Source organism: Mustela erminea, chromosome 3 (genome assembly GCF_009829155.1).
Source record: "Mustela erminea isolate mMusErm1 chromosome 3, mMusErm1.Pri, whole genome shotgun sequence".
NCBI classification, from domain to species: domain Eukaryota; kingdom Metazoa; phylum Chordata; class Mammalia; order Carnivora; family Mustelidae; genus Mustela; species Mustela erminea.
This window is the reverse complement of record NC_045616.1, coordinates 66348185-66360373: the sequence shown is the minus strand read 5'-3', so window position 1 is coordinate 66360373 and position 12189 is coordinate 66348185. Positions and strand designations below refer to the sequence as shown.

The 12189-nt window shown below is 38.1% G+C and overlaps 1 protein-coding gene across 5 annotated transcripts in view; it reads left to right on the top strand.

The window, feature by feature from the left end:
• The window catches only part of PTCD2 (pentatricopeptide repeat domain 2), a 101736-nt gene that overhangs the window by 9052 nt on the left and 80495 nt on the right, over positions 1-12189 (top strand). For 3 of the 5 annotated variants that reach the window (XM_032336015.1, XM_032336017.1, XM_032336016.1), the window contains exons 5-8: positions 2370-2448; positions 2906-2997; positions 5659-5772; positions 9797-9871. In XM_032336015.1, coding sequence (XP_032191906.1) covers positions 2370-2448; positions 2906-2997; positions 5659-5772; positions 9797-9871 — 360 coding nt within the window. Of the gene's footprint in view, positions 1-2369; positions 2449-2905; positions 2998-5617; positions 5773-9796; positions 9872-12189 lie in introns of those variants that run through there. The other 2 variants (XM_032336019.1, XM_032336018.1) reach the window with 2 other exon arrangements.

The window sequence follows — 12189 nt, the reverse complement described above, 5'->3', positions numbered from 1 at the left end:
TTTAAGGCTGGCTGCCATCTTAAGATTGCCTTTCCTAACCTTCTCATGTGCTTCTCCTGTGTGGTTATATTTTTTACGTCTGGTTGATGGCCACATTATAAAGTGCTTTTCTGTTTTCAGAATCCTTTCCCATCTTCTGATTTTCTTTTCCTAAAGCAAAAATAACAATTATTTTTGTAATTATTTATGGAATATTTTCTGTGTCCTCACTACTGTGCTAAGTATTTTATCTGTTTGATTTGTTTCCCACCGCGACCCTGCTGAGGGAGATACTGTTGACCTATCCATTGCACAGATGAGGAAACTGGATCTTAGAGACATGATAAACTCATGCATGGTCAGAAACATTTATTTTGGAGCCAGGGCTGGCCACCTGGGATACTTTTGTATTTTTTAGAACCCTCCTAAGTTTTCTTTCTGTCTTGTACTCTTCATCTAAAGTGTTCTGTGTATGGTGGAACTGTTAACTCTTGACTTGCCCCTTACTTTTAAGGATACCCATGGCTTAGAAAAATGACTGTAATATATTAGTAACCAAAGAAAAGGTGGATTTGCAATGGTGTGGATTAGTTTGTACCAACTTTTTCCGTAAAAGACAAATACACATATTTACATTTTAGTATATATTAAAATTCTGTAAGAATCTAATGAAACCCCTACTGCTTATCTTTAGGGGGTAGAAGTACAGGAAATTCTTACTTTTTACTCTATACCTTTTTGTATTGTTTGACTATTCAGTAATCATGTGTTGTAATTAGAGGGAAATGAAAATTTTACTGTAATGATAGCCATGAGTGTAATGATAAAAACAAAAAGAAAATGCAACTTTTTTTTTTTTTTAACTTAGACTCATGTCTGAAATACTCATATACAACCAAGTTTCCTGGAGTAGCAAAATAAACTGAATTTGAGTCCAGTAACCTAAAGCCTAATCCTGTGTAGCACCACTCTCAATTTAGTGTGCCCCTACCCCTACCCAGAATCCTGTGGTGCCGCCAGTGCGGTAGCCACTAGCTGCATATATCTCTGGAGCCCCCAGACTGTGGCTAGTTCAAATCACATGTGCTATAAGGGAATGCATGATACATTTCAAATCTTGGTATAAAAAAGAAGAAATGAAGTACTTTATTCATTTTTTTATTGATTACATGTTGAAATTACATTTTGGATTTAGAGGTTAGGTAACATTATTAAAACTGATCGCATGTATTTTTAATTTTCTTAATGAAGCTACCTGAAAATATAGAACCACATAGATGGCATACACTGTGGATGGGGCTGCTCTGGGGACTCTCCATCTCGCTTAAAGTCAAACTCTGATTCCTGATCATGACTTAGATGCACCTTGTAGTATCTCATTGCCTGCCATCCCTCTTGCCCATTCCACTCTGGACCTTCTTATGCTTTTTAAGACATGCCATACCCATGTTCTCAGACCGGAGTGGTCTACATTGTCATTATTGGGGCTTTCCTTTACTTCACTGAGGTCTTTTCCCGGAAAGCCTTTTCTGACGACCTTCTGCCATCTTCTCTGTCCCTTTTTCCTGCTTCATTGTTCTTTATAGCCCTTACTGATAACTTGAAATTACATTTTAACTTTTTTTTTTTTTACAGGTTTTACTCCCATTTTCATTTTTTCCCATGCCAGAATTTAAGCTCTACTAGACCATAACCCCCACTAGAGTTAGGGCAGGGTTATGTGTCTTGTTCATCATTTCTTTATTTTCAATCCTTAGAATAGGGTTTGTGTAGTAGGTTCTCAAACTAAGAACAAACTTGAGTAGGGCATTTAATGACATATTTCAGTAACATGTGTTGTGTTATCATGAGTAAAAGTGTTGAGGAAAAAAAAAGTTAAGAACCACTTTTAGTGAATTATTGCAAAAAGTGAATTACTGTTTATTATTCATTTGCCAAAAGAGAATCATAGCTGTGTAAGACTGTCCTTGCTCAGTTTTCAAACATACTGACACCTGCTATTTCGTATCAATATGCTGCCACCCATGTTGCAGGACAACCCCATCAGGGTTCATTGGCTTGTTTCTTTTCCCCTAAGCAGGTGAGCCATGTTTAATGAACATGTTCTTCAATATATTTTTGAAACTCTGAGAACTCTTGCCATACCTCCTGTCTCTTGTTTGGTGTGCCCATTGCCAAAGGCACGACAGCCAAAAGAGTGGGCAGCATCTGATTTTTTTTGAAGAATAAATCCTAATATATCAGAAATTTATTAGAGAATTCAGGGGACCAAATGGATAAAGTATACACAAAAATAAGTCCTAGATAGGGAAGATGGAGTATAAGAGTAAATATTCACTAAATAGTTACAGCTTTTAACCAAACTGGTGTTGTTGTTGTTTTTTTATTAGCATTTACGAGGTTTCTTCTCAGACTCCACATCATTCAATATTTTGATGGATATGTTATTTATCAAAGGCAAATATTCAAGTAAGTATTGGAATTTATGTTTGCTGAAAAATTCTGTCTTTGCTGGTATAAGTATAGCAGTTGGGAAAAACAATGGACCATGCAAAAATGATGTTTATATTCCTTATGAGTGGCTAAATTATGGAGATTTCATTCTTTGAGGTCTAAAAAACAACTTTATTAAATCTTATGTCATGCCTTAAGCTAAATACAGAGTTTACTTACCTTGAAAATATAATATGTTTTAAAATATTAGTTCTTGCTGTATGACTTAATATATATATATATATATATTTTTTTTTTTTTTTAATTTAGTTAATTGCTAAATGACTTTGACAGATAGCTTTTATTGTGGTTCTGGAATACAATTTTCAGTAGGTGGTGCTGAACGGATTAGAACTCTGGGGATCAATAGCCAAGAACTCTGAACTCCTTCCAATGCATTTAACACTGCCAACCCACTTGTCACTTTTCGTAGGTGCATTGGAAGTACTGATAGAGATGAAAAACCAAGATGTGAAGTTCAACAAAGATACCTATGTCCTTGCTTTTGCGATTTGCTACAAACTGGTAAGCCTGTCTTCCCTGAACTTTTAGAGCACTGGGGGTAGTGTTTGAGAGAGAATTTATCATTTTTTTTCCTCTACAAAGAAAAATTTAGTTCCTCTGAAGTCTTTTTTCCATCTGGTACAGATATTTCCATTTTAAATATGTTCTTTTTTAGAAGACTCAAGTTAGCCACATCATACAGTTTTATCACGGGAAAAGCAATTTTATCATCTTTCACCCTTCTCTGGCAGTTGTGTAGATAGGGAGAACAAGAGGTATGCTGGGTTCAAGCTCTGCTGTAGAGTCCAGTCCTCTTGTTATTCAGCTCAAGCTGGACTCCACTAGACAAGTCTTTTCTCTAGTTCTCGCCCATGGAAATCTGACCATCCTTAATCAGTGAACTCAAGGGCTACTTTATTGTTATCTGTAAAGTTTTTGGTGGTTCAAAGTTGGAAGTAATGTCTATCACCCAACATGCTCTAATTGTGTTCTGTTAGTATCACTTATATGACACTTAGCACTGCCTGATATTATTCTAAGTAGGTGAATGTTTCATCTTCCCCTCTAGATGTAAGGCTTGAGGCATTTTTGTATGCCAACACTGAACAGCCCTGGTATACAATTGATCTTTAATAAATGTATGTGACATTGAAGTGAACTCTTTGGTGACAGAAAACATGACTTACAAGTCCATATGTCATTACTGTATCAGGATTGTTTTTTGTACTTAGAAACTATTTCTCCCTCATTGATGGAATGAATCAGTAAATAAAGAATAACTGAAAGAGTGCGGCGGCCAAGGTTCTGTGCATTACTGTAGACACTCATGTCATTTAAACTTTGGAAACTTAACAAAACCTTATTATGGCAAAAATGAAGGAACACCAGGCAAGGTGAATGAACATGGGCCATTAAAACACTTCCCTGATGGACACTGGGGAGGATATGTGCTGTGGTGAGTGCTGTGAATTGTGTAAGACTGATGATTCACAGACCTGTACCCCTGAAGCAAATAATACATTATACATTAATAAAAGTAAATAAATAAAATAAAACACTTACCTGAAAAGTGTAGCAATACCAATTTTCCAAAACAAGAGAGGCAGTGGGGTTATAGTGGAAAGAAAACCATCCTGGAAATTGAGAAACTTAGAGTCTAGTCTCAGCTTTAGCATTAACTGGCTTTGAAGTGTCACTTAATTTATTTGTGAAATGAAAGGGTTGAATTCAAGAGCCGCAAGCTTTTACTATAAAAGGCCAGATAGTAAATGCTTTTAGAGGCCATGTATGGCCTCTACCACATATGGTCTCTCTCATATATTGTAATTTGTTTTTGTTTTTACAAACCTTTAGAAATGTGAAAACCATTTTTAGCCATAGGCTAGACTTGGCCCGAGAGTCTTAGTTTTGCTCATTGCTAGATTATTAACTAATCCTTTCTCTATTTTTTAAAGATTTTATTTATTTATTTGAGAGAGAGAGAGAGAGAGAGAGAGAGAGTGTGTGTGTGTGTGTGTGTGTGCGCGCGCGCGCGCGCCAGAGCTGGGGCGGGAGGCAGAAGGGGAGGGAGAGGGACAAGGAAACTCCACTCTGAGTGCAGAACTGGACACAGGGCTCGATCTCATGACCCTGAGATCATGACCTGAACCGAAACCAAAAGTCAGACACTTAACTGACTGAGCCACCGGGGCACCCTTGTGGGTCATACCATTTTCTTTGTCTGTGAAACAGAAGGCCAACCGAATACACAACACTTAAGCATCAGGTTATTCAGCACTGTAATACTGAGCTTTCTGACATTTTTAGAGATGCCTCCTTGAGTGTATAATAAAGTGAAGAGAATTTGATTCTGCTATTTAGGAAGGCCAGATGACATTTCTCCTCTATATTGTATCTAAAAATAACTTGTTTTACTCAGTAGAGAGGAGGGTTGAAAAATTGAACTAGTCAGCCATTACAAATTCCAAGTCAATTCTGGGAACTGCCTTCACTCATCAGATTCAGTTTTTACTTTAGGTTTTGAGTTGTGAATCATGTCATAACAGATAGACGTAGATGCAAAGCTAATACTGTTCTTATAAACCTAATCTACCTCTAGCATGTACAGAGGAAGAAGATTCAGTTTTACCATTGCTCTCTGCTGGTTTGTGTGTCATTCATGTTCTTGGATTTGGATTTGGATTTTAAGATTTCTATTTTCATGGGATTCTGTCATGACTTACATTCACATAAGTGTTCACGTTTTCAAGAATTTGACTTACATGGATATTTTCAGACTGGAAATCCCCTCAGGAAAACTTTTTAGTGTTGCTGAGCTTTATACATTACTTAATATAGTAACAAACTGAGACTTTTACACCTTTACCTTATGGTACTTATGTCTAGAAACCAGTCTGCCCAGATACAAAGAGACCTACACACTTGGTGGTTAAAAAGGCCCTAGTTTGGAAAATTGGCAAAGAGCTTTACAAATGAAGTTAATGTAGATTTGAAGTGCTAATGTGTAGATAATTAGCTCTGTCTGCAAGTGGTCTCTATATGGGGCTTCATCTGTTAAGTGGCTTGAGATAGGCGCTGGGAAATTCTTACACAAGGAAATCCAAAATGCTGAGCACTATTAATCGTTTTATTAAATTTAAAGGTACATGACATTATTTACTGAGCAATCCTGTCTCCTGCCAGAATAGCCCTGAATCTTTAAAAATCTGTACTACATTACGAGAAGAAGCCCTGATCAAAGGAGAAGTCCTCTCCAGGAGAGCATCCTGTTTTGCTGTGGCATTAGCTCTTAATCAGGTAAGGCTTTGGGGAGCACATTAGTGAAGAGAGAGTGGAGAGACTTGACTGCTTTCATTTGTTCTTGTTTTTATTTATTTATTTTTTCCTTCTGACTGTATCCTAAAGAAAAAGTTTCTTTAGACCAATGCCATTCTAACTGGTGTAAGGTGGTATCTCAATGTGGTCAAAAAGACCAATGCCATTCTAACTGGTGTAAGGTGATATCTCAATGTGGTTTTAATTTGAGTCTCCCTGATGGCTAGTGATGATGAACATTTTTTCATGTGTCTGATAGCCATTTGTATGTCTTCATTGGAGAAGTGTCTGTTCATATCTTCTGCCCATTTTTTGATATGATTGTCTGTTTTGGGTGTGTTGAGTTTGAGGAGTTCTTTATAGATCCTGGATATCAACCTTTTGTCTGTAGTGTCATTTGCAAATATCTTCTCCCATTCCGTGGGTTGCCTCTTTATTTTGTTGACTGTTTCCTTTGCTGTGCAGAAGCTTTTGATCTTGATGAGGTCCCAAAAGTTCATTTTCGCTTTTGTTTCCTTTGCCTTTGGAGACATATCTTGAAAGAATTTGCTGTGGCTGATATTGAAGAGGTTACTACCTATGTTCTCCTCTAGGATTCTGATGGATTCCTGCCTCACGTTGAGGTCTTTTATCCATTTTGAGTTTATCTTTGTGTACGGTGTAAGAGAATGGTCGAGTTTCATTCTTCTACATATAGCTGTCTAGTTTTCCCAGCACCATTTATTGAAGAGACTGTCTTTTTTCCACTGTATATTTTTTCCTGTTTTGTCGAAGATTATTTGACCATAGAGTTGAGGGTCCATATCTGGGCTCTCTACTCTGTTCCACTGGTCTATGTGTCTGTTTTTATGCCAGTACCATGCTGTCTTGGTGATCACAGCTTTGTGGTAAAGCTTGAAATCAGGTAACGTGATTAGCAAGACAGGAAACAACATTGATATGTACAGTTATGATATAACACTGATGCATTTATCCTTGTGAATCTGTCACTGTAGCATTATAAAGTGACTCTCATGGTCTTGTTTCAGGCTTCAACTCTGAATTTCCCTTGCCTAATGTTAATATCTCCCCCCCACCCCCAGTTTTTGTTTGCCTCTTTGGTTTATTTAGGTTTGTATTTACCTCCTATACACATTTTCCTATCCTTTTATTTGCAGTCTTTCTGAATTGGTTTGTTTTTGTGTATCTCTGGTACACTGCATAGATTTGAGCTTTGTTTCATGATACACTGCTAATCTTTCTTTTAACTTAACCTATCTAGGTAGACAGAGGGTATTTCATCTTAGGTTTCAGTTATGCTTTGTTTTTATAACATTTAAAATTACTTATAGCATATAGTGGTTTTCTTTGTTTTGGTTTGTATTTTTGCTTTAGTGGTTACTCTAAAACCATAACTTGATTTAATATACTTAGTCCTCCGATTACCTTCACTTCACCTGTTAATTCCCTAATGTAAGTAATGCTGAATCTAGTATATTTCCTTTTTTCTCTCCTTTTCCTTCTTCTCCACTATCCAATTCTGGTTGATACATTACCTTTCATGGTACTCATTTTTCTCTTAAATGTGCTTGATTTGTCAGCTTTAAAATGCTATTTTTCTGACCCCATGTAATAAAGACAAGGCAGTAAGCATACTTTCTCTTACATTCTTTCTCCCTTTGTCTTCATTATCCAAGACTAGAACACTTGTGCTCCATTCTGTAACCATATTCCCCACATTTGTTTTAGTCTTATATATATTTAAATATATATTCTTACATATATTTAAATATATTCATATATTGAAAAATATTCATTTACTGTTGGTTTTCCAGTCATCCCTTTGTTGATTGAAATGTGTCTTCTAGTAAAGTGTCTTCCTTCTTCAGAGGGAGAGTGCTCCCCAAGTTCTTGGTATTTAAAATTATTTGCCTGGTGTTTTTTTTTTTTTTTTTTGTCTTGAACTGCATTTTGACCAGATATAAAATTTTGAGGTGACACTTGGTATTTTTGAGGTTTTTCTGTGCATTGCTCTTCTATCTTCTAGTAGAGAATACTGCTGTGGAGAAATCTGAGGCATGCCTGATTTTGTTTCCCTGCTTTTGAGTCATTTGATCTTGTTTGTTTTTCTCATTACTGTCCTCTGTATCCATGGAAACATTTCTCTATTGGGGCTTCTTCATCTGCCAGTTATTTTCTGATTTTGTTTCTTTCTCATTTTTATATCCCTTTTCTCACTCTTTTGTTCCTTCTAGTGTCTTTATATAGATTATGTGCTGGTGCATTTTTGAGTACTCGACATTGGAAACAAGTTTCTTGAACCAACCGCTTACAGAAGATTCATGTCAGAAAGAGACCAGAGCCATGTTGCCATGCTCTAGACTAGTAGGAATTTTTATGTAATGCGTAGGCTTTATTTCTCCCTGGCTAATGGGAATAGGCATGGAGGCAGTTTTCAATGAAAAATCTCATTCTCTGACACTACCGTGGCAACAGATTGTTTCCTGCAAATACAGATCATTTGTTTAAATTTTTCGTTAGCCTCACCTTTGCCACAAGAAATGTCCAAAGGACTTCTCATTACTAGTCCTAAATTCCATTACCATCACCGTAAATGGAATTCAGGTTTCATACTTCAGGGAACGCCCCTCACCTTTGAGAACCACTTGGTGGGCTCTTGCTAAGACAGGCAGCAGTGGTCTCTGTTCACCACTTTGTCCAGACCTTACCCCTGTGCTCTGTCTCCTGTGTTGTTGGCAGTGCGTCCATTTCTTCTGTGGTTTGAATTTTCTGCTCTCTTCTAGTGATGTCATAGTTGGAGTTTGCATTTTCATGGTTGGGAGTTTGCATATCTGCTTCTCCATCTTGTTTTCCTTCTCTCTCTTTTTTTTTTAAATCTTCCATTGGGATATGGAGAAATGCCACCTTTATGCCTCCATCTTAAAAACTGGAATGCAGGCAGATTATTAAAACATTCAGTAATCTTCAGCTTTGGAATGCATAGGTCACGGGATGAAAGGCAGAGCCTTGGGAATATAGTTGATGGCATTGTGCTAGCGCTGTATGGTGACAGGTGGCAGCTACCCTTGTGGTGAACATAGCATAATGTATAGAGTTGTTGAATCACTATGTTGTACACTTGAAACTATTACAACATTGTGTGTCAATTCTACTTCAATAAAAATTGTGTTTTGGAGGCATTTTTAAAGTTCAGCAGGATGCCTGGGTGGCTCACTGGGTTAGGCCTTTGCCTTCGGCTCAGGTCATGGTTGCAGGGTCCTGGGATCAAGCCCCACATCGGGCTCTCTGCTCAGCAGGGAAACCTGCTTCCTCCCTCTCTCTCTGCCTGCCTCTCTGTCTACTTGTGATCTCTCTGTCTGTGTCAAATAAATAAAATCTTTAAAAAAAAAATTCAGTAAGATGCAACTGTAAGAAACATTTGATATAAGAAAGTTCATTTTCAATTACCAGAAAAACTTTTTCTTTGTGGACTTGAAAACCCCTGGGGCACTATGAACAGGAATATCCTACTATCATTTTTTTTTTAATTTTTAAAGATTTTATTTATTTGATAGAGGAGACCACATGCACAAGCAGGAGAGGGGCAGAGGGAAAGGGAAAAGCAGACTCCCTGCTAAGCAGGGAGCCCAATTTGGGGCTTGATCCAAGGATATTGGAGTCATAACCTGAACCAAAGGCAGACGCTTAATAGACTGAGCCACCCAGGCGCCCAGGAATATCTTGCTGTCTTTAAACTGTCTTTATGTGGGACACCTGGGTGGCTCAGTGAGTTAAATTCTGCCTTTAGCTCAGGTCATGATCCTGGGATACTAGGATCAAGTCCTGCATTGGGCTCCCTGCTCAATGGGAGGACCTACTTCTGCCTCTGCCTGAGGCTACCTCGCTTGTGCGTGCTCTTTCTCTTTGTCAAATAAATAAATAAAGTCTTAAAAAAAATAAACAATCTTTATGATAGCAGTGGAGTGTTCATATGACTTGGAGTATAACTTGTTTTTCTTTCTTCTAGAACAAGGTGGCGAAAGCAATATCCATTTTTTCCCAAATCATGAAGCAAGAAAACATACTGTGCACTAATTTAAATGTAAGTGACTTCTTTATTGTTTAAAGTAAAGCTTGGAAGGTGGTAAAATGATATCTAAATTTTTTTATATATGTATGTTGAATTTTGATGTAGCTAAATGCTGCAAGTATAACACATGACTACAGAAGGCTGTAGATACAGAGAGGAAGGACTCTATTTTCTCTTGACTAAGACTTGAGAAAAATCTTTGTGCTAATTGCATCTGATTCATTTTACCAAACATAGGAATTTAGTATACCTATGGTGCATAAAATAGTGCTTGGCATGGTAAACACTCGGTATATGGTAGCTATTTTCATTCAATGTTGTCAGCCTGCCACAGCCCATCTGCCCCAGTAAGCAGTGAGTTATCCATACCTTCCTGGAGCAATGAAAAAGACTGGGAGCCTCTTTGGTCATTAGAGACATCAATGACCACTGGCCTCACTCAGCCACCCCCTACCGAGGCCCTGTTTATGCTGAGTATACTTCTGCTATGGGCATTAAAAAAAAGCCCCTAACTTTCAAGAACTTAGTCTCGAAACGTTAAGGGGTCAAGGTGAGGAAAACATTGTCAAAAGAACAGAATTCTGTTCTATTATAAACTGTCCTAGTGTAAACTAGGATAAGGGCTCACAGCCAGTGCAGTGTTGCAGCATGGGGAGTGAAGGGCTGACCAGTGGGAACAGACTGAGCATATCTCAGGGAGGAATTGCTGAGCAGTCTGGAGGAGGACGGGGCCATGGGATTGGAGGGATGAGGGTGAAAGGGCATTCTGTGTTGGGAGATGAGTTTTGCTGAGGGTTCCATTTAAAAGATTGTGAACTTTTATTCATAATCACTTCTTACTAGCCTTGAGCTCATCCTTAGCAACTTACTTAAACCCTATGATCCCCATTTTCCTTTTATCTGAAATAGCAGTAGTAATGAATACATTACTGTCTTTTCCTTGAGAAAATTGAAAGAATAATGCATTTAAAGTAGTTAACATAGTACCGGCATATAATCAGTGTTCAGTGAATGCTTGGTGATACCAGTTTTATTTGTTTGAAATGAAGTGTGTTACATAAAGAAGAATATTTATATGTAACAAATCCTATAACCTAGTGAATAGGAATTCAGCATTACTCCAAGGTTCCATGGTTTTCATTTCTTCCACAGTGATTATCCTCAGATGTCACCCTCAGAACAGTGCCTAGATGACTTTCAAGAGAAAGACTAGTTGAGCCTTTATAGTAAACTTTGGACAATAAGGTTGCCAAGATGTCTGAGATAAGACTACCTTATATTTGATCTCACGTTGACTTTTCAAACTCCTTTTATGTGTGGGAAGGATGAGCCTAGGCAACCAGATAGATGGACACAGTGATAGTGGTGACCCTGAAAAAAGGATGATTTTGAAAGGGAAGAGACTAAATACTAGAAAAGTATCCAAAAAGAGATCTTGCAGTTTTTAAAGTACGTGAGCCTCAAGGGGGGATGAATGTCAGAGCTGTCAGTGAAGAGCTCATCTATATAAAACTAGCAGTGGGTCTGATAGGAACTGACAAGTGCCACAAAAGAAAGTAAGAGGACCCCGAAGTGAGTTAGTAAGTCATCAGTGGTGAGGCAGAGGAATCATCAGAAAAAGACAGGGAAGAAATAGCACCAGTGTGTAGAAATCTAAGAGAGCTGACAGCCCTCCCTGTCAGAGCCTGCTGCAGACAGCCCCTATCCCAAGACTACATGCCTCTGCAGAAACTGCAGGTCAGAGCAGATGGATCAGCCTGAAAAGCTCACAGGCATGAGCAGATTTGGGAAGTCAAAGTGGTAGAGGTCCAAAGTCCAGAAGCTCACCTCGTTCTAGCCAACAGTATCAGTAAGCCAAACACGTTAGAAAGCCTGGCCTCCCAGCAGGTGCCATATGTGTTGTACCTTCTTCTCTGCTTCCTACTGGATTTGGACAGCTCTGGGTATCCAAGTGTATCATTGCTTCTGAGAGAGAGAGAGAGAGAGAGGCCTGCAAATGAACTCATTTCGTGATTGGGACAGAAGTAGAATTGTTAGCATTTCAGGTGGTTCATAGCATCCTGCGGGAAAGACATACCAGGGAATACGGTGAGAGGAGTGTTGTATGGGTCACTGGTAGCTTTTCTTAGAGTTGAAGTGAGCTTGGAGGGATCAATAAGGGTTGGTGGTGAGAAATTGAAGAGCTACAGATCAGCAGAGTTTTAATTTAATTTAGCTACTTAGTATTCATTGGTTTGTTTTATATGATACTGTAAAAACAATATTTGGCCATATCATACATGTGGAAAATGGAGATTCAAAGGGTAATTAATCACCTAAGTTCTTAAAGC